Consider the following 25,776-nt stretch of genomic DNA (forward strand, 5'->3'; position numbering starts at 1 on the left):
GCTGAAGACTGAAAGTATGCCGTACACACTTTGAGAATTCCGGCAACAGAAACAAGTCATCCAGACAGTCCCCATAAAGTCGTGCGGATCCTTGAGCAAGCCAAGAGACAGCTTTTAATTAAAGAGGCGACCAGCCATGCGTGAACAGCGATCTTCTCCTACCTGCAAAATATTATTTACGTCAAAGCGGACCTAGCGGGCGCCGCCTATGTTGCTTGAGGGCAGAGTTGAACACAGTACACAAGAGTAAATCATGAACGAGTGACTCGAGTGAAGATAGCAAGTTTGGGGTGTAAAACTTCGCGGGGCACAATCATAAAATCTAGTTTTATAGTTGTGTTTGTTACGAAACTCATGACAACTGTTTTTTTTTGTAGGCCAATATGCCCGTTCCAACCAGTCGGCCTTTAGAACTAAAGCAGGTAGCAGTGACACATCCGACCACATTCCATGTTCACTAGTCCGAAGTGAAAAATTGCTCCGGTAATAAGTAAAGATATTAACTATATTCACACGTTTGATTTTTCTTCTGAATAAGATTTCACCGACTTCTTCTCAGATACACTTAAATATTGTTTCACCATTGACGTTAAGTACATAACATCTTCCATGAGTTCAGGAAATACTAGTTCCTCTTTTCGTTTGCTTGAATGTGAATGTTGTTGTAAACGGATGCAACTATACGTACTATTTGGTGGAAAACCATGAACAGATGAAAAGACCTACACAGGAGTCAAAGTGCAGGCTGAAGCACAATTATAACTGTCAGCGGATGATTTGCAAAGGATATATATATACTGTAGCTACATTTTCAAAAAGACAAATATGCAGAAACAAAAATCAACTTTTGGAAACGTTTTTATTATATAAATCAATTTGAAAATGTTAGAGCACGTGACAGGATTAGCCCTCTTGGTAAAAGCTGGAAATGAGCATAAGACAGCTATAAGCTTTGTGTGAGGTAGCATATAGTTTCTTTGTGTCTCAATGCCATAAATTGGAACAGAAGACATAGGCCAATAGACAGGGATCTACAAGTTATGATCTTGCTGACCTCCATGACTAATTCCTGCCACCTCAACACAATGTAGACTTCTGGTCCATAGCTAAAGCCTGTGATAGGTTAATGGCACATTACATTTACAATTTTTCATTTGTCATAAAAATAACATGCTCTGACACATTTAAAAATAAAAATTAACACAGTTCAAAATGTAAGCTGATGATAAACTGGTATAAAAGATATACTTCCTGGATCAAGGGCAATGCACTGTATATGTGTTTATCTAAAATATAAAATGTTTGGATCAACAGGAAAAAGTGTTTTGATACAAATTTATGTGCAAATGACAATTAGTTTTTTCAGATGTTAACTCGAGTCAAAAATGAAATTAAACAGGTTGCTGGCAACTTTATAGCTGTTATCTTTTAAAAAATAAGAACAGAGTTTTTATTTTTGTAAGAAAATATAATGCACAGATAATCTAAATCTAAACTCTTGTTTAGGCTGCAGCCAATTTAAGATTTTCTAATGTATGATAATGAAACTGCCCAATAAGGAAGCAACCAACTAAACCCAACAAATTAAAAAGAAAAATTGCACTCATTTAGCCTATAAGAAAGCTAAACACAAATTCTCATTACAAAACCACACAAGCAGCATGAAATTTTCCACTCTGACGCAAGCGTTGAAAGCTATCACCTGTCTTGGCAAATATAATTATGCACAAAAACCAGCTATATGGCAATAAGATAAATTGCACACAATTGATTGGTTGGCTTACAACAAACATTTTTTTAAGTACTTTAGGATGTTACCCTCAGTAAATGGAATGAAATATGGCACAACAAATAAACAGCACCAAACACAAGGAAGAAAAGGAAACTGCCCTCAAAATACATATTTAATAAGAAGGGCATTAATAAATCTATTTCAGGTATATCCGCCTTACAAAATCCACAAGATGATACGTTTGTATTCATAACCTATTGAAAGGTGCAGCACTCAGCTGTGGCATCCAACTACGAAAATGCATGGAATGTGTATGCAAATCAATTTGAATTATTATTCTGGTGATGCCAAAACGTTTATACCAAGGGCAACAGCACATCATTGAAGTGCTAATTATCAACATTGGTCAGCTTGAAGGTCCATGCCCACTGACATGGAAGGTCCACAATGCTGATTGCTGGCACAGAGATGGTCATGCCTTGCTTGCCAGTTGCCTTGTAGCTAAATGTTCCAGAATAACCCAACAAAGTGACCACGGTGTTGCTAGAAGGGCTTGGTGCTCCCAAAGTGAGAATGCCATTTCCCGGAAACTTCAGGACAAAGGCATAGACATCACTTCCGAGGACACCTTTCTTCATTGTATACCTGTTGAAAAGAAACCATCATGCAAGTCTTCTTTAATTCTTCCAAGAGTTTATTTCACTACCTTTTTTTACAACAAAATCTTCACTTGTTCACTTATGTTATATGGAATTGCTTAGGAGAATAATGTGTAGAGGGGAGAAGAATTAAACATAATGAATGTGACAAGAGATTTTTTAAAATTTATCTTAAAAGGGTAAAGGTAGTCTTGGTCACCGAAGAGCTAAAGATCTGCCATCCTGGGCCAGTTTTTTTTTGTGAAGCCTTCCTCAGGGTCAAGCATTGATTCAATAGCTGGGGTCATTGAGGAAAGCATGCTGCAACCCATGGGTATTGAACTAGTTAGCATGTGCCTCCAGTCTCAGACACCAGAGTTCTAATCACTCAGGAATCCACTTCCCAAGATTAATCACAAGAATCTTCAAACACAATTTGGGGTACTCACCAGACATCTTTGTTAACTGTATCGTTCTGATATGTCCAAGGATGACTGGCATAGATTCCTTCACCGTTGACAGTCAGCCAGGAACCCACATTTCGGAGTCTCTCCTCATAGATAGGTGCGATGGTACCAAAGCTTGTAGGGCCCACATTCATTAGCATGTTTCCTCCACAGCTGTTGATGGGACAAGAAACAAGATAAGTGATCTATGATAGTACAAAGTCAAACGAATAACTTTAAAAATACTGTTTTAAGAGAAAAATACCTGACAGTGATGATAAATGTTTGCAGGAGTTCTTCCATGGTTAAATAATCTGACAGCCGGGCATTGCGTCGATAACCCCATGAGTACCTATCAATAGTCATGGCATTCTCAAACTTGCGGTTTTGCTTGACACCTGTAATTTGCAAACAAAGAAATCATGTTGTTATTTAATAGCTTTCATGATTGAGTCTCAAAAGAGTTTATTTACAAAACTGCCAAAAAATAAGGGAATATCCGACCTAGATAGTCAGGTATGTGCAACAATGAAACTGAATGAAAAACCTCCATTGAAAAAAAATTACAAAATATATGTTTAACTAAAAAACTGAAAGCACCCAGTAGATGCCTAGGCTTAAACTCAAAAATCATTTCCTTGCTTACTGACCTAAAAACCTGAAGGAAGTACTTAATATTTTTCCTTTTTAAAAAAGAGAGGGGTATATAGTCTTTCTGCAAAACAATGGTAATTAATCCTCAGTCATTAGCGGTGTTCTAAAACAGCAAAAATTTATAATTACCTGGATTGTAGCGGTCAGTACAGGTAAGAAAGCCACCATGATGACAAGAGACTCCGCTGCCCCAGCGGTCATTAGTCACAACGGTGTCTTTCACAGGACTGTCAAACAGGTTAACAGACTGAGGTTAAATCATTTCTAAGGTGGCCTAGTAAAAATAAAGAGACTCAAAGATATGGATCTGTTTCCCAGCTTTGGGAAAAATTTCTTTTTTCATAGATCAGAAAATATAAAAAAAAATCTTTAAACTGGTATTTGATTTCATTGCACAGGATTTATTATACTCATGCTGTTCTTAATAATACATTTATGTACTATACACTTTAGTATTTACAGCTAAAATTTTCACAATGAACACGATATTAAAAAATGACCCAAACAAATGAAAGGTGAGATGGACAGAAAAAAGTATGAAACCTTTCATTGTATAGCCAAGCAAGAAACTCTGTAGAATTCCAGTAAACATCTGGGGCTTCCCAGTCACCATCGGACCAAACTACTTCTGGGTTGTAAGTGTTGACCAGTTCAAACAACTCTGGTAAAGTCTTGCTCTATGGCAACAAGAAACCAATTACTAGACCCATACCCATCTTAGTATAAACAAATAGCTTACAGTTTAACAATATTTACATAGTTGATAGCTCATTGCGACAATGCATTCTGTCAATGCAGAAATAAGTGTGTGTTGCAACTCCTTCGTACTTTATTCTCCCTTGATTTTATTGTTTTTCTTTTGCCCCTTTCTCTAACAGTCTTCCTCTTCAGGCAGGTAAAATGTATCATGTTATTATAATCTATTGTATAAGCTGAGTTAGAAATTCGTACAAGCATAATTCAATCTTCTTAGGGCAAATATATTTCACCCACCAACAAAATGTTGCTGATTATGATCAAACCATGCCATGGCAAAACATGACAGAGCCAACAGAAAGAGAACAGTGCATTAGCAAACTTTTCTTCTGACAGAACATGCACACTGTGAAGAGAAATGGTACAGAAACATAGCAGCAGAAATATTCTGGATGACTTTGGAGGCATATGGAAGAGAAGGCAACAGTTATCTGTGCTAGATCATTTCAAGTTCACAAGTTTTAAAGTCACATAAAGTTAAAAAATAAATCCATGCACCTCAGAGATTCTCCAAAAAGGATTGCAATGCCATTATCAGGTGACAGCCTTGAGCAGAAGTGGAGTATAAAGTCATTTGAGGTATTAATTCATCAGCCAGATTGTAGTGATTAAAATAAGACTGTTATTAGAATCAAATGTAAATTATGACAGGAGAATATTTTTATGGCGAAAATTGAGATCAAGGATCTTGAGCTGCATGCTATCAAGCAGCAGTTTGCTAAACACTGGCTATCCTATGAACAACTTGTTAGCTAAACTAAATACTGATTATATACATATATATGATCTTGATTATCAAAAACTACATATGTCTTGATATACATTAATATTGTGCTGTCATCCTATGACACATGGACTCCAAGGTGCATTCTTTGATGATTGCTTTATTTGTGTGGCTTCTCTGGGCAGATGTATGTATTCTTAAAATGTTTGTTAATTTATGTGTATATGTTTGTCAGAGATATGTTTGTTGATCTATTTATGTAAATTGATGTGTGCGGTAGTTTGCAACTAGGGCTATATCACGGATCATACAGGTCAAAAGGATTGTGTCTGTCAGGAAACACACGTTCCCTCCTCCTTATCATCATTCTAAGGCAACCTACAGTCGTCTCGCTGCCATCTTCTGTCACTCTTCACACGAAGAAATCAGAAATGTGCTAACTTAAGTCGCCCGACTCAGCTAAGTAAGGGTTTATACCTGGGGGAGGGCAGTCTTCAAGTTGAGTAAGAAATTTTGTACTTAGCGGACTTGAGTTGTCTTGTGCACACCGAGTTACTGTACTTAAAGTTGAGTCAGCCAACTTAAGCTTAAGTTCATGTTTAAGTTCGCTTGTGCACACCAGCCGGAGCACATAAAGAAAGGTAGATTAAAATAAAGGCAGAGGGATAAAGATGTGATGTCTAATGACAGAAGTGATTCACTGTTTCCAAAGTCAAGCACAAATCAAAGATTGATAAGTCTCCCAAACAGCAGACAGAATAAGTTAGCATAAATGGGCCAAGTTAAACAAAAAAGAAAATCTTCATGTCTTTTGGAATTTTTGGAAAAATATACATGAGTGGAGACTTTCTTAACTAATTCACAATGCTCACATATATGACACAAATGTTCTTATGGTCGCCTCTTCTATATACACTCTTAACAAAAATCTTAATACTTCATAAACCTTTGGATGCTATGTTTGAGAAAATTCCACTTACAAAAACAAAATCCTGAGTTGTGAAGTTGTTTGCTTTGTCCTTGAGATATAGCGGGTGAAACCACTCAAAAAGAGAGTGATAAAGTCCAAATCTGATGGAGGTTTTAGTCTTGATTGATTTTGCCAACTCTCCTGAAAATTTAATAAAATTATTTACTCATTTATAAAACCCAATGCTGAAAATACAATGATTATGAGATATTTAAGATACTTCTGGTAATGATAAATGTGACTATTACAATCATTAAAGTGTTGCTGGTGATGGCAGTATAAAGGTGACAGTTTGTTTATTGATCGTTAACAGTATCAGCTGTGTCCTGGTGCTGAGATTTTGATTTGGAGAAGCTTCAAGACACAAATGTTGCAGAAGTTTTCACGGCCACAGTTAGAGGAAAATTCGCAGCACTGAATCTGGTGGACTGTCATGTAGAAACCGTCACTAGAAACATCAAAGAAGTGCTACTGTCAACAGCCCAGAAGGTTCTAGGGCAACAAAGGAATAGGACACAGCATTGACTCAGGAATGACCTCCTAGATCTATGTGACCAAAAGACAGCCTTGAAGAGAAGAAAAGCAAACCCAAAGTGGCTTCCAAATACAAAGAAGTGAACTGTGCCATCAAGCAAGGGATGAAGGCAGCTACGTAGAACAGGATCGAGAGCCAATGCTAGGACATAGAGAACTGGCTTCAGATCTCGTAGAAACAAAGACGAGCAGACCTTCAACTGTCGCATTCTTACAAAGAAGCATTTTCAGGATCAGTGGGACCTCTACCACAACGTCATCGACTTTAAGGCATCCGACAGAGTTTGGTGCGAGGGGTTATGGCATGTGATGCGAAAATTCAACTTTTCGTTCTCGTTCAAGTCATCGAAGCGCTATAAAATAGTTCAAAGAGCGCAGTACTGCTGGACAACCAACTATGGGCTCACTTTCGCACTATAGTAGGCGTACGTCAGGGATGTATATATTAGACAATATAGGTGATGTTTAATATCTTGGACAGCATCATGCGCGAAACTCTCCATCTGCCGACATGCAACCTACGCTTTGCAGACGACATCGATCTATGAGAAGGCACTAACAAAGAACCGCAAGACCTCGCTAACAGACTGACAGACAGTTCGAAGACATAGAATGGAGACCAGCACTGAAAAAAGTAAAGTTAAGATCAATGGCAACGGGAAAGCAGAGTTCTACATGAACGGGGTACAACTCGAAGAGGTAAGCAGTTTCAAGTATTTAGGAGCCACCCTCTAAACACTAACCCAGAAAATCCGATATACGAAACAGAATCCCAAGAAACCCCGGTGCCGCCTGCTGCTTGGAGACAACTCGTGAAGGCACGCTAAATTCTAGGGCTCGTAGCAATACGGGTAGGGGCTGGAACCAATAACCAGTGCTATTTAGTTTCACACCAAAAACGCCCGTCCAGGGATGACAGGGTGAATGAGCAATGAACGGCCCCAAAAGTGCTACAGGAAGTATCAACATCTGTCATTTTTCTCCACACAGCTTTCAGCAGACGACGCGTGACGTAAAGCAGGAATGATGTCATGGGCCGTCGGCGTGACGTAAAGCAGGAATGACATCTTCTCCGAGCAAGAAAGACCCGTCGTCGTCTACACCATCCCCAAAGCCAGCTAAAAATATCCTTGGACAACGACGAGCAAAGTTTCCCATTTACAAATATGACATGGGACAACATTTACAAATAAGCAGTTCATAGCTTTAATCAGAGTAGATTTCTGATTAAAAAATCTGATTTATAGTTCATTTGTTGACATTAAAAACATTAACAACTCACCGACAATATCTCTATTTGGCCCTACATCCATTGAGTTCCAGTTGAAGGAGTACTTGGAAGGCCAGTTAGTAAAGCCTTCATGGTGCTTGCTTACAAAGACTATGTACCTGTCACAATATAAACTTTGAAAATAGCATGAAACTAATAAAATGTGTAATAATTGCTCTAATCATTTGAATGCAAATATTCTTTCACCTTTGCAAATGCACAGAGTTATGCTTTGAGATTTTATATTTGACCAGACTGATACAAGTTACTCCAACACATATGAGAAACATTTGTAAAAGAATCATAGGGTGATGGCTGGTTTGAAATTAAGCTACAGACAAACTGGATTTCTCTCTTCCCCTTCCATCTTTGTGGGGATCACTTAATTTTTTTAATCTGCTGAAGCTTTATTTAAAACAGCTTTGTGTTAACTCATCAGCATATGAGCATTAATGAAACCATTCTCACAAATTTCTCCAACATCATTAAAGTTTTGTAAGTTAGTTGTTTATTCATCTACTTCATCTTTCGTGAATATAGGGGTTTGATTTAATAATCATGGTGAAAGAGAATGAAGATGATCAGAAATGTTATATGTGCACTATGTGGCAAAAAAGGTAAATCATTAGATTTATTCAAAAACTTTCTGAATTTCAGGAATTCATACGATTTTATAAATCAAGGAAATAGCTCACATTTAACAAAATACAAAAATGTCATTGGTTTTTTTTCCACAGAAGTAAATCAATAATTGTAGGTTCCTTCAAGATAAAAATATTTGTCTGCATCTTTAAAGAAATACAGTTCCCTTTCTTTGGTGATCAAGAGGCCTTAAAATTACAAAGCAATGTGAAATGTTGCCCCAGGGCAAAGTGGAGAAATTGTAAAGTGGTGCATAGACCAAGCAAACATTGCTTTTACTCTACAATAAGGCATCTTTACCACTGCTTTATAACTATAGCCCTAGAGGTAAAGCTACATCTGTGATGTCTGGACAGCTTTACAAGACAGGAGACAAGGAGACAGGACACTCATCCCTGAGATCACTGTATCCTTACCTGGGCAACCATTTATCCTTCACTTGTTAACTATGACCTTTGCTGCTCTCAGTGATAAAGCAATAAAGAATGTCATGTACCTTACTTTTATCAAAGATAAAATAAAAACTATTAAGACTGGTATACTTAATCAGGTAAGCCATGATAGTTACAATTGTGTTAAGTCTTTTGTATGAAAGATATGATAACAAAGCAAAGTAAATGAAAACTGGAAACAATACATCCACTTCACCAATCAGGTACGCCATGATAGCTACAATTGTGTCAAATCTTTTGTATGAAAGATATAATAACCAAAAAAGTGCATGAAAATAACTGGAAACAATACATCCATTTCACCAATGTAAATGCGAAAAATCATAGTATTTACAAAGTGACAAGATGACCTCTTACTTGAAGTCTTACTATGATATGTATTGCCTATAAATTTTAAGTTTTATACACACAGAACTAAAAACAAGTACTAATCAAATGCTATAAACGGCACCCGTGGACTGCACTAACCGATGTCATTCTCATTAGTTAATGTTTTTCTAGCTAACTCAAATGTAGAGACCAGTAACTTCTTTATACTGTTGTGATCGACTTACTTTGCACCGGACGCTGCAAAAGTTTCTGCCCACTGGTCAGGCTGAAAAAACTCAGCAGTGAAGTCCTGTCCGAAGTCAGCGTACGTGAAATCTGGTTTGTAATTTTCTTGCATAAAAGCATCAACTGCAGGGGTTGATGCACCTTTCCAATTCCACCAAAACCATTCTGACGAAAAACTAGGGACCGAAAAAACTCCCCAGTGAATAAAAATACCTAGTTTGGCCTCATCGTACCAGTTGGGCAGAGGTCTCGAATCTATGGATTTCCAGTTAGGCAGATAGGGTCCCCCTTGCGCACAGCAAAGCGGAATGGTCAAAGCAAAAAGCCATGTAACATACTTCACCACCATGGTTGCAGACAATGTTGCTTTCTGCAGCCGTGAAAGTGTATGACTCGCCTTGGTCACGCGCTTCGATCTTGTTATACCCGACTAACCTACCCCAGGCAAGTCAGCAGATTTGCTTCCGCTTACTTTATGACACTTGCCGAATCACATGACAGCTGACAACGGCAACCGCGTCCACTTCACTGCGAACTATTACTGCTAAAAGCAAGGAAAGACATCAGCAATAAATAAAAAATTTTTTATATCAGCAAAGACAACGCAAGTGCATGTAGCACACATCCTAACCACTATAGTTACCCAAGAAAGAAAAAAATTATTAATACAGCGGGGGGCGGATCGAGAGGGTTGTGTGGAAGGGCGGAATTTTCTTCCCTCGCTGTCTAATCAATCTCATGAAAAATATGCTACGTTGTGTACGGTACGCTCAACACAAAGGAGACAGGGATAATTTTGCAGTAAAGTTTATTGAGATGTTTCTTATGTCAATGTGTAAACTAACGCCACTATTTTACCCAAATTTTAGAAGTCTGTGGGTGGTGGTAATTTCGTACCAACGTCCGAGTCAAATCACGAACTAATAATTTCCCAAATTCTCCCAACCATGACCACAACTATCGTAGTAAGACTATCATCTCAACACCAAATGCCGAATCGTCACAGGTCCAACAGACAAATTGAAGACAGAATGACATAAATTTGCGAGTAAAACGATATATATGCATATGGCTGTTCAACAGTCATACGAACAAATTCAGCCACTATTTTATTAAATAAAAATGGTCGCCTGGTCCTCGCCCTTCTCTCTTGTTCTTATTTCCTTCTTCTCTGTTTTTTTTTTTTTTTTGTTTGTTTGCATTAATTAAAAAAACTTCGTATTGTCGCGTTGAGTCTACCCCCAAAAGGCAGTTCGTCTCTAAAGTGCTTGATCTCTAAATGTTTCTGTTCTTCAAATAACTTCTTATGTTCAACGGAAGTTTACGCACCAATGACTGGAAAACGTGTGCGTTCTTGACTACGCCGAAAAATGCAAAGTTGTTGAAGAGTTTGCTGTAGAATGGAAAAAGAAGGAGGACAAGTATTGATGCCTGTTGAGGCCGAAGCTTATGTTGAAAGTCTAGAATATTTTGATTTGAAAGATATTGGAAGCTCAAGGTATTTCTTTAAATATTTGTCTGTCTTGCTTTCCCCGAACTCGATCGAGATCTTATATTTCTCTAATGCCATCATTAATGTTTCATCGTTTCTTAGATTGAAGAGTGAAGAAGATAAAAATCATTCTTAAATTATATTTTCCCCAAGTGCTTTTATTATCTTGTTCTCCTCGTTACGTCATATCACTTGATAAATATTGGGATTGTATTTTATAAGGCTTATTTGAAATATATCTTGAGTTTTGCTGCTTAGGAATGCTTGATGAATAGCACCAGTTCTTCTCTGTAATTGATTACCATTTAATACAGTTTTAAATGTCATGAGTTACATATAACTGTTTTAGACATATTAACCTACATTTGTGGAAGTCCTGGAAAATTGAAAGGCATGTTTATTTATTGTGTTCTTGCAAAAGGTGGTTCCAACAACATGAACGTATAGAAAAGCTGAATATTCAAGCAGTTCTCAGTGCGTCTGTACAGGAAGATGAATTTGTGAAAGAGTTTTTTATCAATCATGACAAAGTATGTACAGCAAAATATTTCTTGTTTTTATAACTGAGCAGATTTTGATATTTTTGCTGCTGTTTAAGATTGTATTGTTCTTTTAACCACACTGTTTGGTGTAAAATCTGAAAAAATTATGCTAGACAGACATTCTAAACATGTAACAAAATGCACAAAGGAAGCAAAAGGAGTGATATAACAAAAATTCTATTTGCATGCATGTATTGACACACATTTCTATGCTTTGTATCTTTCTCTTAACAGGGAAGAATAAATCCTGTTAGAAATAGCATGGACTGTGTGATGTATGTGGAGATTCATGTATTTGGTATTTGGATCATGCATGGATTGCTCATCTTCATTGTTTAATAATAGGTGAAGTTGCTGATTCAAGATCTCTTGACAACTGAAGTGTGGAGAGAAAAAGTGTTTGCAGAGATCCTGGATTCTGATTTTGAACCAAAGACAACATTCCCCTTGTATATGGTGGTGAGCAGACTTTCATGTTGTTTTTTTGTGTGTGTGTGGGGTAGTGGGGCTTCCTATATAGTTTTTAAACATGCACTGTAAGAGATGAAAATAAATAATGATTAGTTTCTTAGGTGACCTGTTACACTTGCCTTCTGAAAATATTTTTCAGCTGTATCTCTTGTTTGTACCATCCAAGTAACCCCATTTTTTATCATCCTTCTGTCAATACCTTTCTCAATGAAGCATGCTTTATATCATCTGCTTTATATCATCTAATGAGTCCTAAAAGTTACATTGTTGTTAAATTATTTTTTTTTTAGGTCTTTACGTGTCTCAGCAGTCTAAATCCCCATTTAATTTCTGTTATGCTGGCCTTTTTTGCATTGTCTCATATTTCACATTTTCATTACATATCTTTTTTTTCATGTTATTAGATAGAACTGGTGTTGTTTTTTTTAAAAATTAAATTCATATTACAGTTCTTTGATGATTGAAGTAAGTCAAAAGATGGGAAAAAATGTACAGTAAAGTATGTATGTATTCTATGTTAATGTGCTGAACATTTAAGCTCTTTTGTTAATGTAAATAAATGCAGTTAAGCTCCTTTTTTAGGGTGGCTATCATATGGTGAGAACCATACTTACTTTATGAACCCAGGAAAAGAAGTTTTGAATAATAGGTTAAATTGGTATTTCTAAAAGACAAAAACCGTTTTTTTGGTCTGTATACATTATTGATATAACAGAGAGCAATGAGGATATACATGCGTGCTCAGCAGTAGATGTCAATGTAAGCAAACACAATAGTTGGTATAAATAATTCTACATAAAATACATTATGTTTTGTTTTCTGTAATACCAATACTGTTTTCTTCTCATAAAGTTATATCATGAAGCTACATTGGTCAACCTGCTGGAAACAATTATGTATCACAGAGATTCTTGTGAAACTGCAGAGGACTTCATAAATGATCTGGTGGATTACTGTTACCGCAAACTGTGTCTTCTGGTATCCAGGTAAACATTTAGTTTTTTTCTTTCTCTGATCTCAAATTGTGTTGTTATTTAAATGGCTTACATTATTCAGTGTTCCTTTACATTCGAGATGTGAAGTGAAACAATAAAGGATCAGTCAGTCGTCTCTTGACCAGTACCTGTCATTGGTGGGAGCTAATGGATGGACGTGGCAGCTGACAGGGCCCTCTACTATGCTTATTTTGGGTGATAGTGAACAGGTCCTGTACAGGGTGACCCGTCCAGTCCTTTGACATTCATTTGTGTGGCTTGACTGTTGCAAGTAGAGGTTCCTGGTGTCCTACGAATGTGGCAACCATGCTTTTGTACAAAATCATTGGTTCTGTGTTTTCTCTGTATGAGATCCAGAGCAGCTCTTGCTTCTGAAAGCATGGATTTTCCTTTCTGTTTTGGGTATCTGAGTCCATGTGTCACATCTGTAGAGCAAGATCAGTACCACAAGGGGTTTGTACAGAGTTCACTTTGTAGTAAAGAGGCAAGAAACTCAAACTTGAAAACTTTTTATTTAACTACTGAACCTTGATTATTGTATTTTCTGCATTTGGTATCATTACAGAAATCCTGGTGAAGATGATTTTGAAGAGATTCTGAAAGGAAAGCAGGATCTCACTGCAAGTGCCCCCATCTCATCAATGGAGGTATTTCAATGACATTCTTAAAATTAAAGTTTGGCCTAACACAGGACTCTTCAAAGGCCAAACTAAGATATAGGTCACAAAAATGTCAATACCAGCTTGGAGCTATACTAGCTTTGCCCATCTTAAAGAATACAAGACATAAAGCAGAAATCTGCTGCGATTTATATTTCTGAATTGCTTTATAGCCTTATGGTTAATGCATTCAGCTTTGAAATACAAGATCTTTGCATTGATCCCTGCTTTGCCTGGAGCTGGAAAACACTCTCTGCCCACCAAGCAGCTTTTTAGTAGAGAGGTACGTACCTGATATCATGAAAAAGAAAAGGCTTCAGAAGGAAAGGGATCATGTCACCATGCAAAGGGAGACTATTCATTTAGGCTATGACTTGTTACCTCCAAACCTACTTCAGATTTTGCAAAATCATAAACTTTGTACATTTTTTCAGTACTTTGTACATTTATTCAATATATGCATAGAAGAACTTTGCATATCATATCTCCCAAAACTATATACTCCTTTTATAATACTGCTGGTAAACTGTTATGAGAACAGATTCACTGTGTAAAAATTACTGTTTTCAAAGGTACATTTTTGTACTTTGTTTGAAATATCCCCATGTCTTCTCAACTAGTATTATATTGTTATAAATTTTCTGGACAATTTTTGTTTAATTTTTTTTCTCCAGATTAATTTTTGTTTTAGCTAGTGTGGATGATTAGTCTTTTTTATTTCTTATGCTAAAAGATTTTGATCTTGGTACATCACAACTGATCATGTATTTCCAAATCCCCCAAACAAATAAATATATCATACCACAGTCTGATTTAAATGATTTCACTTCAAACATGAAATCTGTCAACAGGAACTAGAAAAGCAAGAAAAACAACTGAATTTTGATATGTGCGTCAAAGCATTGTCACTTCTTCGCTACTTTACAGATCACCTACAAGGGTTAGTGCATCATCTATTACTAGCATAAATCTGTTTGTGTTGCAAGATACCGAGGGGGCTTATAAACTATACTATTGATAGCTGGATTATTAGTATGTTGTATAATAAGATCACCTATATTTGCATGATGTCAGGACTTAGTGCATGTTAAGAAAAACCTGTCTACAGAGCCCTTAGTGCATAAAGCGTTATTGATATATGGACAGGACTTGTGTTACACATGTGTAGGATTTTATCCCAAATAACCTAAAATTTTTTAGAATTAGAAAAAGTTATTAAAACTTTAACAGTTATTGCACAGTGGATTCATAGGTTTAGAATGCAGAAATGACTTAAAAACATATTTTGCAAATATTTTAGTCCTGATTAGATTTTCTCTACTTAACTGCACAAATAAATGTTTACTCACTGATTAAATCAGATATAGTGTGTTATGGAGTCTTTAATTTTTGAAGGGTTATGTAAAGTTAAGATCATGATTTTATTTCCTGTTATTAATAGATAAAACACTGCCGCATCTGATAATGAAGAGTTAGAGATCGGTTAAACTTTGATTTTTATCCTCGAAATGTTTGTTAAGGGAAGGTGACAATTCAAAAATATTGCTTGAAAATAGTGTTATATTAAAAATATACAGATAAATAAGTGGAACATAATTTAAGAGAATAATTGTTAGTGTAAAGTGAAGCAGAATTTCGTCTTTTTCGTATTTAATGGATTTGTTTGATTTCACAGGCTTCCTCTGAGTGTTATGAGCCGTATTTTAAACACACATGATGTACCTAATCTTCTTGTACAGCTGGTTGAAAGTCCTCCCTGGAGAAGACGTATCAAAGGTAGTCTTCACTCACTTTAGCAGTGACTTTTTTCAAAAGTGTGAATATGTGGTAATATAGAGTCTTCATTTTCTATTCACTTCCTGCAAAATCTTAAAAAAGTATGTGTCTTTGCAATTATTAGCCTCTTTCAAGATGAGGGGCTGATATATCTTACGCTGTAGAATCAAATGCCATCTTCTGTTTGAGGTTATGTCTAGACTATACAAGATCAAAATATTTAACTTTTGTTTATTAATCTAGCAAATGGAACTTTAATTCGTTCAGGATGTCAGTTTTTTTTTCCATATTGATTAGTAATGTTCATCTTCTCATTAGTTAACATTTTAGCACCGTTATGATTTTTTGTTAAAAAAGTAGTATGCATTAAAAGCATATTGTCATTTAAACTCACTTTCAATTAAAAATGATACAGTTTCATTTTTGTAAATAAATGGAATTATACATTTTGTTGATCTATGCTTCTTTACAAATTTCTTGATTTTCTTTTGGAAGGCAAGACATACAAGTACATAGACAGCAAATGGAAAGAAATAATAGATGAAGAAGCTTTTCAATTGACAAAGACAGAAGGACAAGTAAGTTGTTGACCTGAAGCTTGAGACAAGTGATGGAAGAAAGTGAGAAATGTGATACATCCTTAGGAATGACAGAAGAGCCTGTAAATGAAGAACTAGAATTAAATGTAAACATTTTATGTTCTTTGTATTGACATTTTATATAATGTTTTAATGACAGACACCACAATTTACTGAAAAGGATTAATAAAGATGTGTGTTGTATTCTATTTCTTTCTGTGTAAGGTGTGGATAGCGCTTTTTCATCTTCTGATGGATTCAAGCTGCCAGGAGAAGTATGACCTGAATTCCTATCGTAAGAATATGATTCTCAAGGTATATTTTATGTGTTTGATCTTCTTATGAATTTATGAATGTTGTTTTTTAAATGAACAGAGTGTATAGTATGGAAAGTAATGGAGAAGAGTTTCAGTTGCAGAGTGTGCAGGTGCATGTTTGCACATATGTAATTAGCCATTGCGTGTGTGTGAAACAGTGAGAGAGAGACAAAACAGTTACTAGCTGTGCTCACCCAGTGCTTCAGTGTTCATTAGAAAAATTTAAGTTAGTTATTGTACAGGGTGTAAGTATAGTTTGTTATTGTCCTGATATTTCTTTACTTTAAGCTTAGGGCACATCTGACACCAATACTTATTGACCAGCTGCCAGTCTTAGGAGAAATGTTGCGTTATCTGGAACAACTGTCAATGATGGACCCTCCTCCAGCCGCAAGGACCTTATACTGGAACAGGTGACTGTGAAACTGTTTGACTGCTCAGTGATATGCATGTTTTCTTTCCTTAGTATTATTATGCTGTTTATTTTAAATTCAGCATAAACAGGTAAAAGCACACATTCATAGCCTAGTGGCTGACAGGGTGTAACATAATGAGTGGAGTGAAGGGGATCAACTGTTAGATTTTAGGTCATATTAGACATATGCTTATTTGAAAGAATATGTAACAGAAGGTTTTAGCTCAAGGGATTGTATTCAGCCAGTAATTAATACATGCCTTGTACTGAATTTAGAATATTTAAGCTGGCAAAAATTTGGTATTCATACCAGAAGCATAGTGAGCTAGAGGTTAAAGAATTTGTGTTTTGCAGGTTCCAGAAATCAGAAACAGTGTTCTTAAAAAGTATGAAGGCAAGTGGGAGAAACTTGCCAAAGAGCAGATAAAGTCCTTCTTTAATCCTTCAGAAGAAGAGATTAAAGAGCAAGCAAGAAGGTACATTTATTTCTGAGCTGTTTGATAACTTGGGGACACTTTCCAGTCTAAATTTCAAATTTAAGTACACAATCCAGAATGATAACAAGTCGTGATGAAATATCACATTTTGCTTCCTGTTTATCATAAAATGTCTTAAACTCTTGTGTGTTTTCAGATTCATGGCATCAGAATCACTTACATTTTTAAACTTCATTTTCTTTATGTGATTTGGAGCTCTCTTATATGATTCATGCATGTTTCTATATGTAACTAATTCTTATGTTTGAAAGCCACCTTTACCTGAAAGATTTAACAGACTCTTGCATGTATATCTGTATGTGTTGCAGCTATAAGTACACTAGTAAAATTAATGTTATTGTTTTTCTTAAATACTGGCAATGACAATATTTTGGTGTAAATCCTCTTAAAGGCAAACTTTTACTGTCCAGCAGGAAAGAATGAATTTGATCTTGGCAGAGGAAAGGGAGATTACTTTTTGGCCAGACATAAGTGTAGTTATCAAAGAATGACAAGGGTAGCTGGCACTTGCTTGTGGTCCTCACCTTCCTCTCTCAGGTTAAGCCATTCTTTCCAACTTAGCTATAAGTTCAGCCTTTAAGACTACAAATACGTTTCTTTTTATCGAATGTCAAATGGTTTGAACATAGCAATCAGTTCTTCAAAGGGTGGGATAATTTGCAGGTGGGTAGATACCTACAGCTTTGAAGTATTGGAAAACCTGATTGCTGAACCTCCCAAGTGCACTGTATGTGGAGAACAAGCAACAAAACGATGTTCGCGCTGCCAGAATGAGTGGTATTGTCGAAGGTAATTTCACTGTTAAGCATTGAAGATATTTTGAAAAATGATAGATAAATTAGTTGAGAATGTGCAATATAATTGTGATGCATTGTGGAAGAAAATTTCAAGATAAATTTTTTGGGTTTTAGCTGTGAATTTATTTCAACATATATAGTCACTCTTATGACAAGGAGAAAGACTAGTTTTAGAGAGGAGAAGGACTGAGAGACACACAGAGAGAGAACATCTTACATGTATTTATACTTTAAATACCATCCCAACACACACACACATGCGCAGATGCATGGGGATATGATGTTAAAAAGGTATAGTTTATCATGAAAACAGAGTAATGTGGTGACTTTTTTTTTTCAGAAAACATTCTAAAATTTACATTCATATTACATGTATAAGTGATTGTCATTGAAACAAAGCATGTACAGTCTCATCAATTGTGGTGTTTTTGACAGGGAATGTCAGGTGCAGCACTGGCCCAAACACAAGAAGGCATGTGACTTGATGCAAGATTCAATCAAGACAAAGAACGAATCAGAAAATGTTGCAAAGAGCTCCTGATGCAGCATGTGATTTTTGAAAAAATAAAGCATTTGTGGACCTATTCAAAAATAGAAATCATTTTTCTGTTGATCAAGATGTTTGGTTCACATATATATAAAACAGCATATTATAGCAGGATGCAAATTTTGCAGAATGTTGCTAACAATTTTTTTATGAAACAGATTTTATTTTAGTTTTCAATGAATTAATGAAAATGATGGTAATTTAACATTAGCCACTGCATTTTGTTGCTGATATATGAGAGCATTTTTCACAGCGTTGTGCAATTTGGCAATAGGTTGTTTAACTTCTAAATAGCATTCTTTTGACCAAGTAGTATTAAACTGTGATGCTTGATCAGCCCATTTTGGTGAATGGATGCATTCCAGCTCTTTAAAGGACATCAGTTGTTAATGAACTTAACAATGCAAAACTGTTGGAGTTTCATGTGATAATACTAACAGCTTTACATTATGAAAGGTTGACAAAGCGTTCAACAAGCATGATTGTATTGGATGTTTTGGTTTTACATACCAGTGCTGCCATATGTGCATGACAGTAAAATCTGAGGAACATTTCAGATTAAGAAACTGTAACCATAACTTTGTGCTCTTTTTTAAACACTTCATGCTTAGATTTCATTTTGTCTGTTGTGTTTAATGAATAGAAAGCATTTTGGTGCTACACATTTGTCTACACTACACGTTTTACTGCAATAAATAAAAAGTCCGTCCTGTAATGCAGTATTTTCTCCACTAGGAATTGTGTGAACCAAAGTGGAACACAAATGCAGCAAATCTAGCAATGATCTGCAAGTGGAACTTTAAGAGGCAAAGTAATGTTTACCCTAATAGTAGTAGTAGCAGCACTGATAGTATTGCTGTCAGTCTGAAGTTTTATCACCACTAACATTAGGCTGGTACTGAACTGAAGTCACTGTATCTATGCTGATGGCTTTCACCTTCTGAAAAACATGAGTAACGATAACACTAATTGTGAACACAATGAACTTTTTTTTCAGATTTTTTTCATAATGTCTAGTGTCAGGATCTTTCAGTTGCTAAACGGAGAGGTTTCAATACAACTGGCACAAATTTTCAGGACGCAAATAGGAGGTCCCTGTATTTTCGTGGGCGAATCCAACATTTTGCTTCACGCTATGGCAACTGAATGTCCTTCCACAAAAACCGCTCATCATAGAGTATTTCGGCGAGTTTGGTCATGAAGGGCTGGTAAAACTCGTCCAATATAGGCTGCAGTCTCTGGCAGCATGGGCCGATCTTCTCGTACATGTCTCCGACGTTGACCTTCACTCGCTCTATGATGGGGGCCATTTCTCTGGCAGACAGTGGGGCTGGAATATCAAGAGACGTACGAACACAATCAACTCATGCGTGCAAAGAGGTCATAGCTCATAGACAACTTTCACCTAATTCATCTAGACTTTCGTTTGCTGACAAAAGCTATGATTATAGCCGAATTACAGTTGTCAATAAATTATTAGATTGTTATCAGCTGTTATATTACATAAATCAAGCGTCGCCTGTGTTGCATGATGTAGACAAATTATAATTCCTACAAATTTGAAAGAAAACCCACAGGAATGGCTGTTAAAATAATAAGATGCTAGTTCAGCTACTTTAAAGACATGAAGAACTATCATTACTGAGCCGAGGTAGAATAATCACATGAAAAATAGTTCGTGATAAAAGCTAAGGCTTTAATACAAACGTCTATACCTAAATCGAGAAACTTGAAAACTTTTGTTATTTCTCCTTCCAAATCCTTGGCGTAGTCCTCGTACCGTATGATGTGCATCTGCTGCCTGGGGAAGATCCTCAGCCAGTCGGCCATGAAGACCGGATACATGCCTTCCATCAGTCGTGTCTATCAAATACAACTTCAGTTTTAGTTCGAGTTTGTCACTTGTCAGCATGTGCTTATTTGATGACATATTTACTTCTTCCAACAGCAGGTGACAGGGTTTCATTATATCACAAGCTGTGTACACTAACGATCCATATGTAGAGATAAGAACAATAATTGCTTATTAACATGTTTTTTAGGCAGTCCTCGCCCTAAACTGAGAAAATAATTGGCTTAAACAAGAAAGTAATGCTATATCTGTATTAAACACTTAAGAAAATAAAGCGTTCAAGATTATATCTATAACATTAGTGCATGTATATAAAATTAATGTACCTATCTTCCTGATAAGCAACAAAATCAGTAACAGGAAGTAGAGAAGCTTTAGTGTTGGTCCTCAGCGCTCAAGCGCGCGCAAAAAGAGAAAAAAAAAAAAAGAGAAATTCTTATTCATCATACTGCAATACTTTTGTATTAAAATACTTAAAAAGACACAAAACCCAGCACCAGAATGATGAAAATTCTTTCTCGTTGTCTAGAAAACCATTTGGAAAACTTTCAGTGGAAACTTTAATAAAACGACTGAGCTAAGCTCAGCACAAGATGAGAGAATATCCAGTTATTTTCGAGATACAGACCTGCTAACATACCGATGTAAAGACGGGGATCTAGCCGATCAAAATTGTGTTTTACGCAGTGCAGCAACCAAGGACATATCACGGTGATTAGTAGTGTTCGAGACAAGGCTATAAATAAGTCAAATTCGTGACACCACGGAAGTCGACACTAATAACGAAGAAATATCATTTATAAAAGTTCTGCGTATCGGAAATATCATTTTAGAGCTATAGGCATCAGTTAAGCATGTCGCGTTGTGTTCAAATAACGTCCAAGCTGCCCATCTGGCTGTAGCCTACCAATAAACACCATGACAATGTTTATATAGTTCTATCTCAAGAACGGTAGTAGGCTTTCCACTCAGATTTTGTAATGAGCCCAACCCAGTCTGTAAAAATGTAGGGAATATTTTGAGAACTGAATGTTATCACCAGCTCAGCACAGAGAATATACTTACGATAGCTTCGTCGAAGAGCGTAAGGTTGTAGGCGCAGTGGCGAATGGACCACTGCTCGAAGCACCGGCGATACAGCCTCGTGGCTCGCACCACCAGTTCGTGGAAAGTGGCCGCTGTGGCGCCTTTGAAGTCCGCTACCCGGGGTACACGGGACAGAAAGCGAGGAGTACAGTCTGTGGAGCAGAGCAATGTTTTCTTTGATAAGCACGCCTAAGAAACTTTTTTTGGCAATGACAGTATTTTTCAAATAAATGGCCCATTAGACCAAAACAAAACAAACAACAATGCAACAGTTTGACACATTGAGGATAGATCAAGCTGAGCACCAAAAGGCCAAACATTTTTATGCATGCGGGTTTAAAATACCCCAGACAAAGCGATGTATCACTCTCCGTCCCCTTCCTAAACACATTTGTGTGTATGTATGTGTTTGTGTCAGGAACTTAAAGCGGTCATTCTTCACCTACTGTGACGTCAGTGCTTAGTGATAAACAATTTTCAAAGGTAAACGAAAAAGCTTGCCTCGTTCTCGGGTGTCGAAACGTGAGGATCATCTTAGCGTTGGGGTATAGGTGGAGAATATGTTGGCCAATGACAACCCGAGGCTCCAGACAACCCTGGTTACCATCTAGCAAAGGCCAGTTGTGAAGATCCCAGAAGTATGATGGTAGCCATCACCTAGGGAAAGGAAAGACTTGTTTTGACACGGCTTGTAGTTGTATATGCTTAGTCTTTTTTTCTAGCGTCTGGCTTACAATGTCTATTATTCAACTGGACATTGGGAATAATGCTTGCATAGATCTGGTTCACATCTGGTTCTGATAGCTTTTTTTAAAAAAATGACACGGTTAAGATGGACGTAAATATTCGAACAAAAATTTGTATTATGGTTGAGAATCGGCCAGCTAGCTGATAAAACAGCCGCTGTCAAGTAGGTAGCGGCAATCTCCTAGGAGACACCCTGACACCAGCAGTCATTGCACGAGACATAATCGACGGATATCACATGGATAAACATATTATTCGTACTAGGAGCAAAATACACCCTTCCTCAACCCACTCAGCCTCCCTCCCACAAATAACCCAAACCAAAGCAACAACCAAACACATACTAACAGCCCCATCCCCCTGACAAAAAAATAAACAACAACAACAAAAACCCAACAACAAAAAACAAAACAAAAACAAAAAAGAAAAAGAAAACCAAGACAAAATAGAAAAGAAATGTGAAAGTTACCAAATATTTTAACAGACGTTCCATTGGTTTTGAGCTCATTGAAGACAACATCGATGCCGACATCACCAGTGACCATCATGCTATAGTCCTTGAATGGTAATCCATCTGTCGCAAGCATACAAAGTCAATGCCGGCAAAAAGAACGAGAAACAAAGGCGACTGGGGTATTGTGAGGCCAAACAACATTAAGACTAGCTAAGATTGCGGCAGCTATGTTAACCTTTTATGTCCTCAGGTCAAAATTACATTTTACAATAATCCCAGGAATACATCTTTCATACGCGATGATGGTCAGGTTCCAGGGGGCGCAACAACGCTTTTAGAAGCAGCTACTCACGGACATAACAGCTCGCCCCTAAAGTGAAGTCACTTGTCAGATTCATTACCTCTGTTCATCTCGGGGTCATCGAAGCGGCTGCGGTCCCACCAGTGGTACTCCTTCATTGTCCCCCGCATGACGTCAGGATGCAGTCGGATGCGGCGGTACAGGTCCGACGTACCGCACTTGGCCACACCCGCCACGTAGAAGTAGGGGATGCAGTAGAGGATTGTCTTGTCCGCTTTGGTTTCGAACCAGCAAGGGTTTTTCGCTTGGGAAATGTAGCGCTTTGGCTGCTGCACTATGCCAGGAGACAAAATATTAGACGGTGCTAAAGATCAGACAATGAAATGCTTGTCCCTTGACCGTGTTAAAAAGGAAAGAACGAGTGAAATACAGTAACACTGAAATCGCTCAAGGTAAGGAAGGAACAGGAGTATCAGAAGGTGTCTAGTTCCCAAACTTTATTTATTGTCTTAGATATAAATATAGTCATTGACATAAATGCAGTTTACAGAACAACAGGGGGAGGAGGAGGAGGAGTCAGAAGATAAACTGTCCATTTTTCAGCCTTAGCTGCTATAAGAAAATAACTTGTCAAGTTATTATGTTTGGGTGGTTTGGGAGGAACTGCGTTAAATATAGAAGTGTTTAATGCTGGAAGCATTCTAGTAAAATACTTTTTGAATAATATAAGGATATAGAGTAATAAATATTTAAATAGTCAGGAAAAAACTTTGAACAAAGGCACATATAAGTTTTCAAGGTTTGGTTCATTCATTAAAATGCTCACTAAACGTTTGTGTGAAAGAGAATGAATGCCTGAGGTTTTGTTAATTGTTAAATTCGCGAAGTTTTTTTTTTGTCTCTGAAAGAGTTTTGCCAGACCCAGTGATTGTACGAAGACTTCTTACCACCATTGAATAGAAACCCCTGCTGCTAGAAGAAGCCACACAGGGTGGAAACAACGGACGGTCTCCGACGAACTCGTCACCAAGACCAGAAACAGCCGAGCGCAGGTAGGCGGCCTGCCACCAGTCAGGATACAGTAACCTGAGCAGGATACAACCACGTGTCAACATTCAGCAAACTGGTGCTTTCCCCAAGTACATTCCCAATACATTAACAGATGCAATGGGTCTTTGAGGCACTTTAGAAATATGGCACTTCAGCTCTTTATCCCGTTAAAAATCACTTTCAGAAGATCCTGCAATGCATCCCTGTACATTGCCCGTATTATCATAAAAACTTTTATAACAAAACCTTAAGTATGTTACTCTAAAACATATTTTTCAATGATGCTGATGAATTAATCAAAATGAGATTGACTGCACAGCTCTGTAGTCCTCGATCCACTCATGCAGCTGTCAACAAAAGAGATGACAAAGAAAGGAGACAGGTATGACAAGCGATGAACGAAGAGATGAGGACTTACCCTGTTTGATGCTTTACTTTTGTCATAACATCCTGAGTTAATACCGTGTTGGCCACAGGGACTGAGACTTCGGGAAGCGTTACCCCCCGGGAAGACTGAATTATAGAAGAATGATTCAGCAGGGATGATCTTTCTGTCGAACTTGACGTTGTTTTTTTTCGGTGTTTGTGGATCTGGCAGAACAACTTTTTTCTCTTCAGATATTTTGTTTTTTTCTGCATTAGTCTGTCCTAGGAGCAAAGAGCTAGAACTGAAGACATAAAACCATCTCTAAGTACAAATGACAAGGAACATACAAAAGATACAAAATTAATTTGAGATTACATTATCATGGCACACTAAAGGTTTTGCCTTGCTTTTTGGTTTGAGGAGAAAACCGAGGGGTCGGGGGTTAGGAGCTAACAACAGACGCGACAGCTACTTTAAATGAGTTTCATGTGATCTTCAGCAAGGAAAATACACAGTGAAAATGAAAATTAACACAATAGTTTGTTTTCCATTTTGCCATTCTGCGACTGCTTATGAGAATGGGAGCAAGAAAAGAAAGGGTTAACTCACTACGTGTATCTGACTGGTTCAACCCGTACTCCACCCACGTGAATGTAGACATAGTAAAGAAACAGCGGCACAGTCATGCACAATACAATCAGCACTTGTAAGATCCTCATCCTGTTCTTCTTACACGTCACCCGATATCCTTGGGGCTGTAATAAATATGTAAATAAATAAATTGCTAAACATACAGTCGAATGAATGAAGTGGAGGCCTATCTATCTATCTGATTATAAGTTTAAATCTATTAGTATTTCTTTCCAATAACTATTGGTGGGTGAGCCGATGACGATAATGACGATGATAAGCTCAAGATGAAAACGGTAGGCTGCAGGTTCGACTCTTGCTCTGGACAACGACGAAAAAATTAGCTCTCCACCCAACAAGGAATACGCACGTGTTTCACCAGGAAAAGGAGGAGGTACAGGGCTGAACTCCACCTTCCTTCTGTCGTGGACTAAACATTTACAATAGATCGTGAGGCATTTCACATTTGACCTTTCTGAAACTTCATGGCTTAAAAATTCTCTTTCATGTGCGAGATAACAGACACAATCACTCCAATTCAACCCAGAAGAGGGAGGATGTCTACAATTTAAAACCTTCGCCCCTCGATGTTGGAGAACATTCTCGAGAACGACAGACTCAGAATGGGATGGGCATATCCACTCACATGGCGCTGATTAAAAGTGTTGACAATCCCCCATCATGTTTACTGTCAGCTCATACCTACATACCTGTTTGTTATGTGTTGTAAGTCTACACAGCTGCAGTTGATAGCCATGGCGTTGTTTGGATAAAACGCTCACAGAACGCAATTACAAATCCTATTGATATGCCTCTGGCATTTGTTTTTA

The 25,776-nt window shown here is 37.2% G+C and overlaps 3 protein-coding genes across 3 annotated transcripts; 1 reads left to right on the forward strand and 2 right to left on the reverse strand.

Annotated features, from left to right (window-relative positions):
* Positions 1-842: 842 nt before the first annotated feature.
* On the reverse strand, positions 843-9,898 carry LOC112571728 (alpha-L-fucosidase-like). Its single transcript, XM_025250972.1, has 8 exons — positions 9,373-9,898; positions 7,737-7,843; positions 5,931-6,061; positions 4,014-4,147; positions 3,600-3,697; positions 3,082-3,214; positions 2,820-2,990; positions 843-2,377 (listed from the first exon to the last, which is right to left on the reverse strand). Exons 1-8 carry the CDS (start codon positions 9,720-9,722, stop codon positions 2,122-2,124), a joined length of 1,380 nt encoding a protein of 459 aa, XP_025106757.1. The 5' UTR covers positions 9,723-9,898; the 3' UTR covers positions 843-2,121.
* A 574-nt stretch (positions 9,899-10,472) lies between these two features.
* On the forward strand, positions 10,473-19,174 carry LOC112571729 (zinc finger MYND domain-containing protein 10-like). Its single transcript, XM_025250973.1, is given in 14 exon segments — positions 10,473-10,871; positions 11,287-11,395; positions 11,753-11,866; positions 12,731-12,864; positions 13,439-13,520; positions 14,384-14,472; positions 15,208-15,308; positions 15,804-15,886; positions 16,112-16,201; positions 16,492-16,591; positions 16,594-16,616; positions 16,973-17,094; positions 17,779-17,904; positions 18,348-19,174. Coding segments are annotated over 14 exon segments (1,377 nt in total). The 5' UTR covers positions 10,473-10,773; the 3' UTR covers positions 18,454-19,174.
* Positions 19,175-19,446: 272 nt separating this feature from the next.
* On the reverse strand, positions 19,447-25,071 carry LOC112571731. The gene is made up of 9 exons (XM_025250974.1): positions 24,926-25,071; positions 24,368-24,617; positions 23,847-23,985; positions 23,000-23,228; positions 22,614-22,718; positions 21,899-22,054; positions 21,377-21,549; positions 20,175-20,322; positions 19,447-19,789 (listed from the first exon to the last, which is right to left on the reverse strand). Exons 2-6 carry the CDS (start codon positions 24,586-24,588, stop codon positions 22,005-22,007), a joined length of 744 nt encoding a protein of 247 aa, XP_025106759.1. The 5' UTR covers positions 24,589-24,617; positions 24,926-25,071; the 3' UTR covers positions 19,447-19,789; positions 20,175-20,322; positions 21,377-21,549; positions 21,899-22,004.
* Between the last annotated feature and the right edge of the window lie 705 nt (positions 25,072-25,776).

This window comes from Pomacea canaliculata, linkage group LG9, assembly GCF_003073045.1.
Source record: "Pomacea canaliculata isolate SZHN2017 linkage group LG9, ASM307304v1, whole genome shotgun sequence".
Taxonomy (NCBI): domain Eukaryota; kingdom Metazoa; phylum Mollusca; class Gastropoda; order Architaenioglossa; family Ampullariidae; genus Pomacea; species Pomacea canaliculata.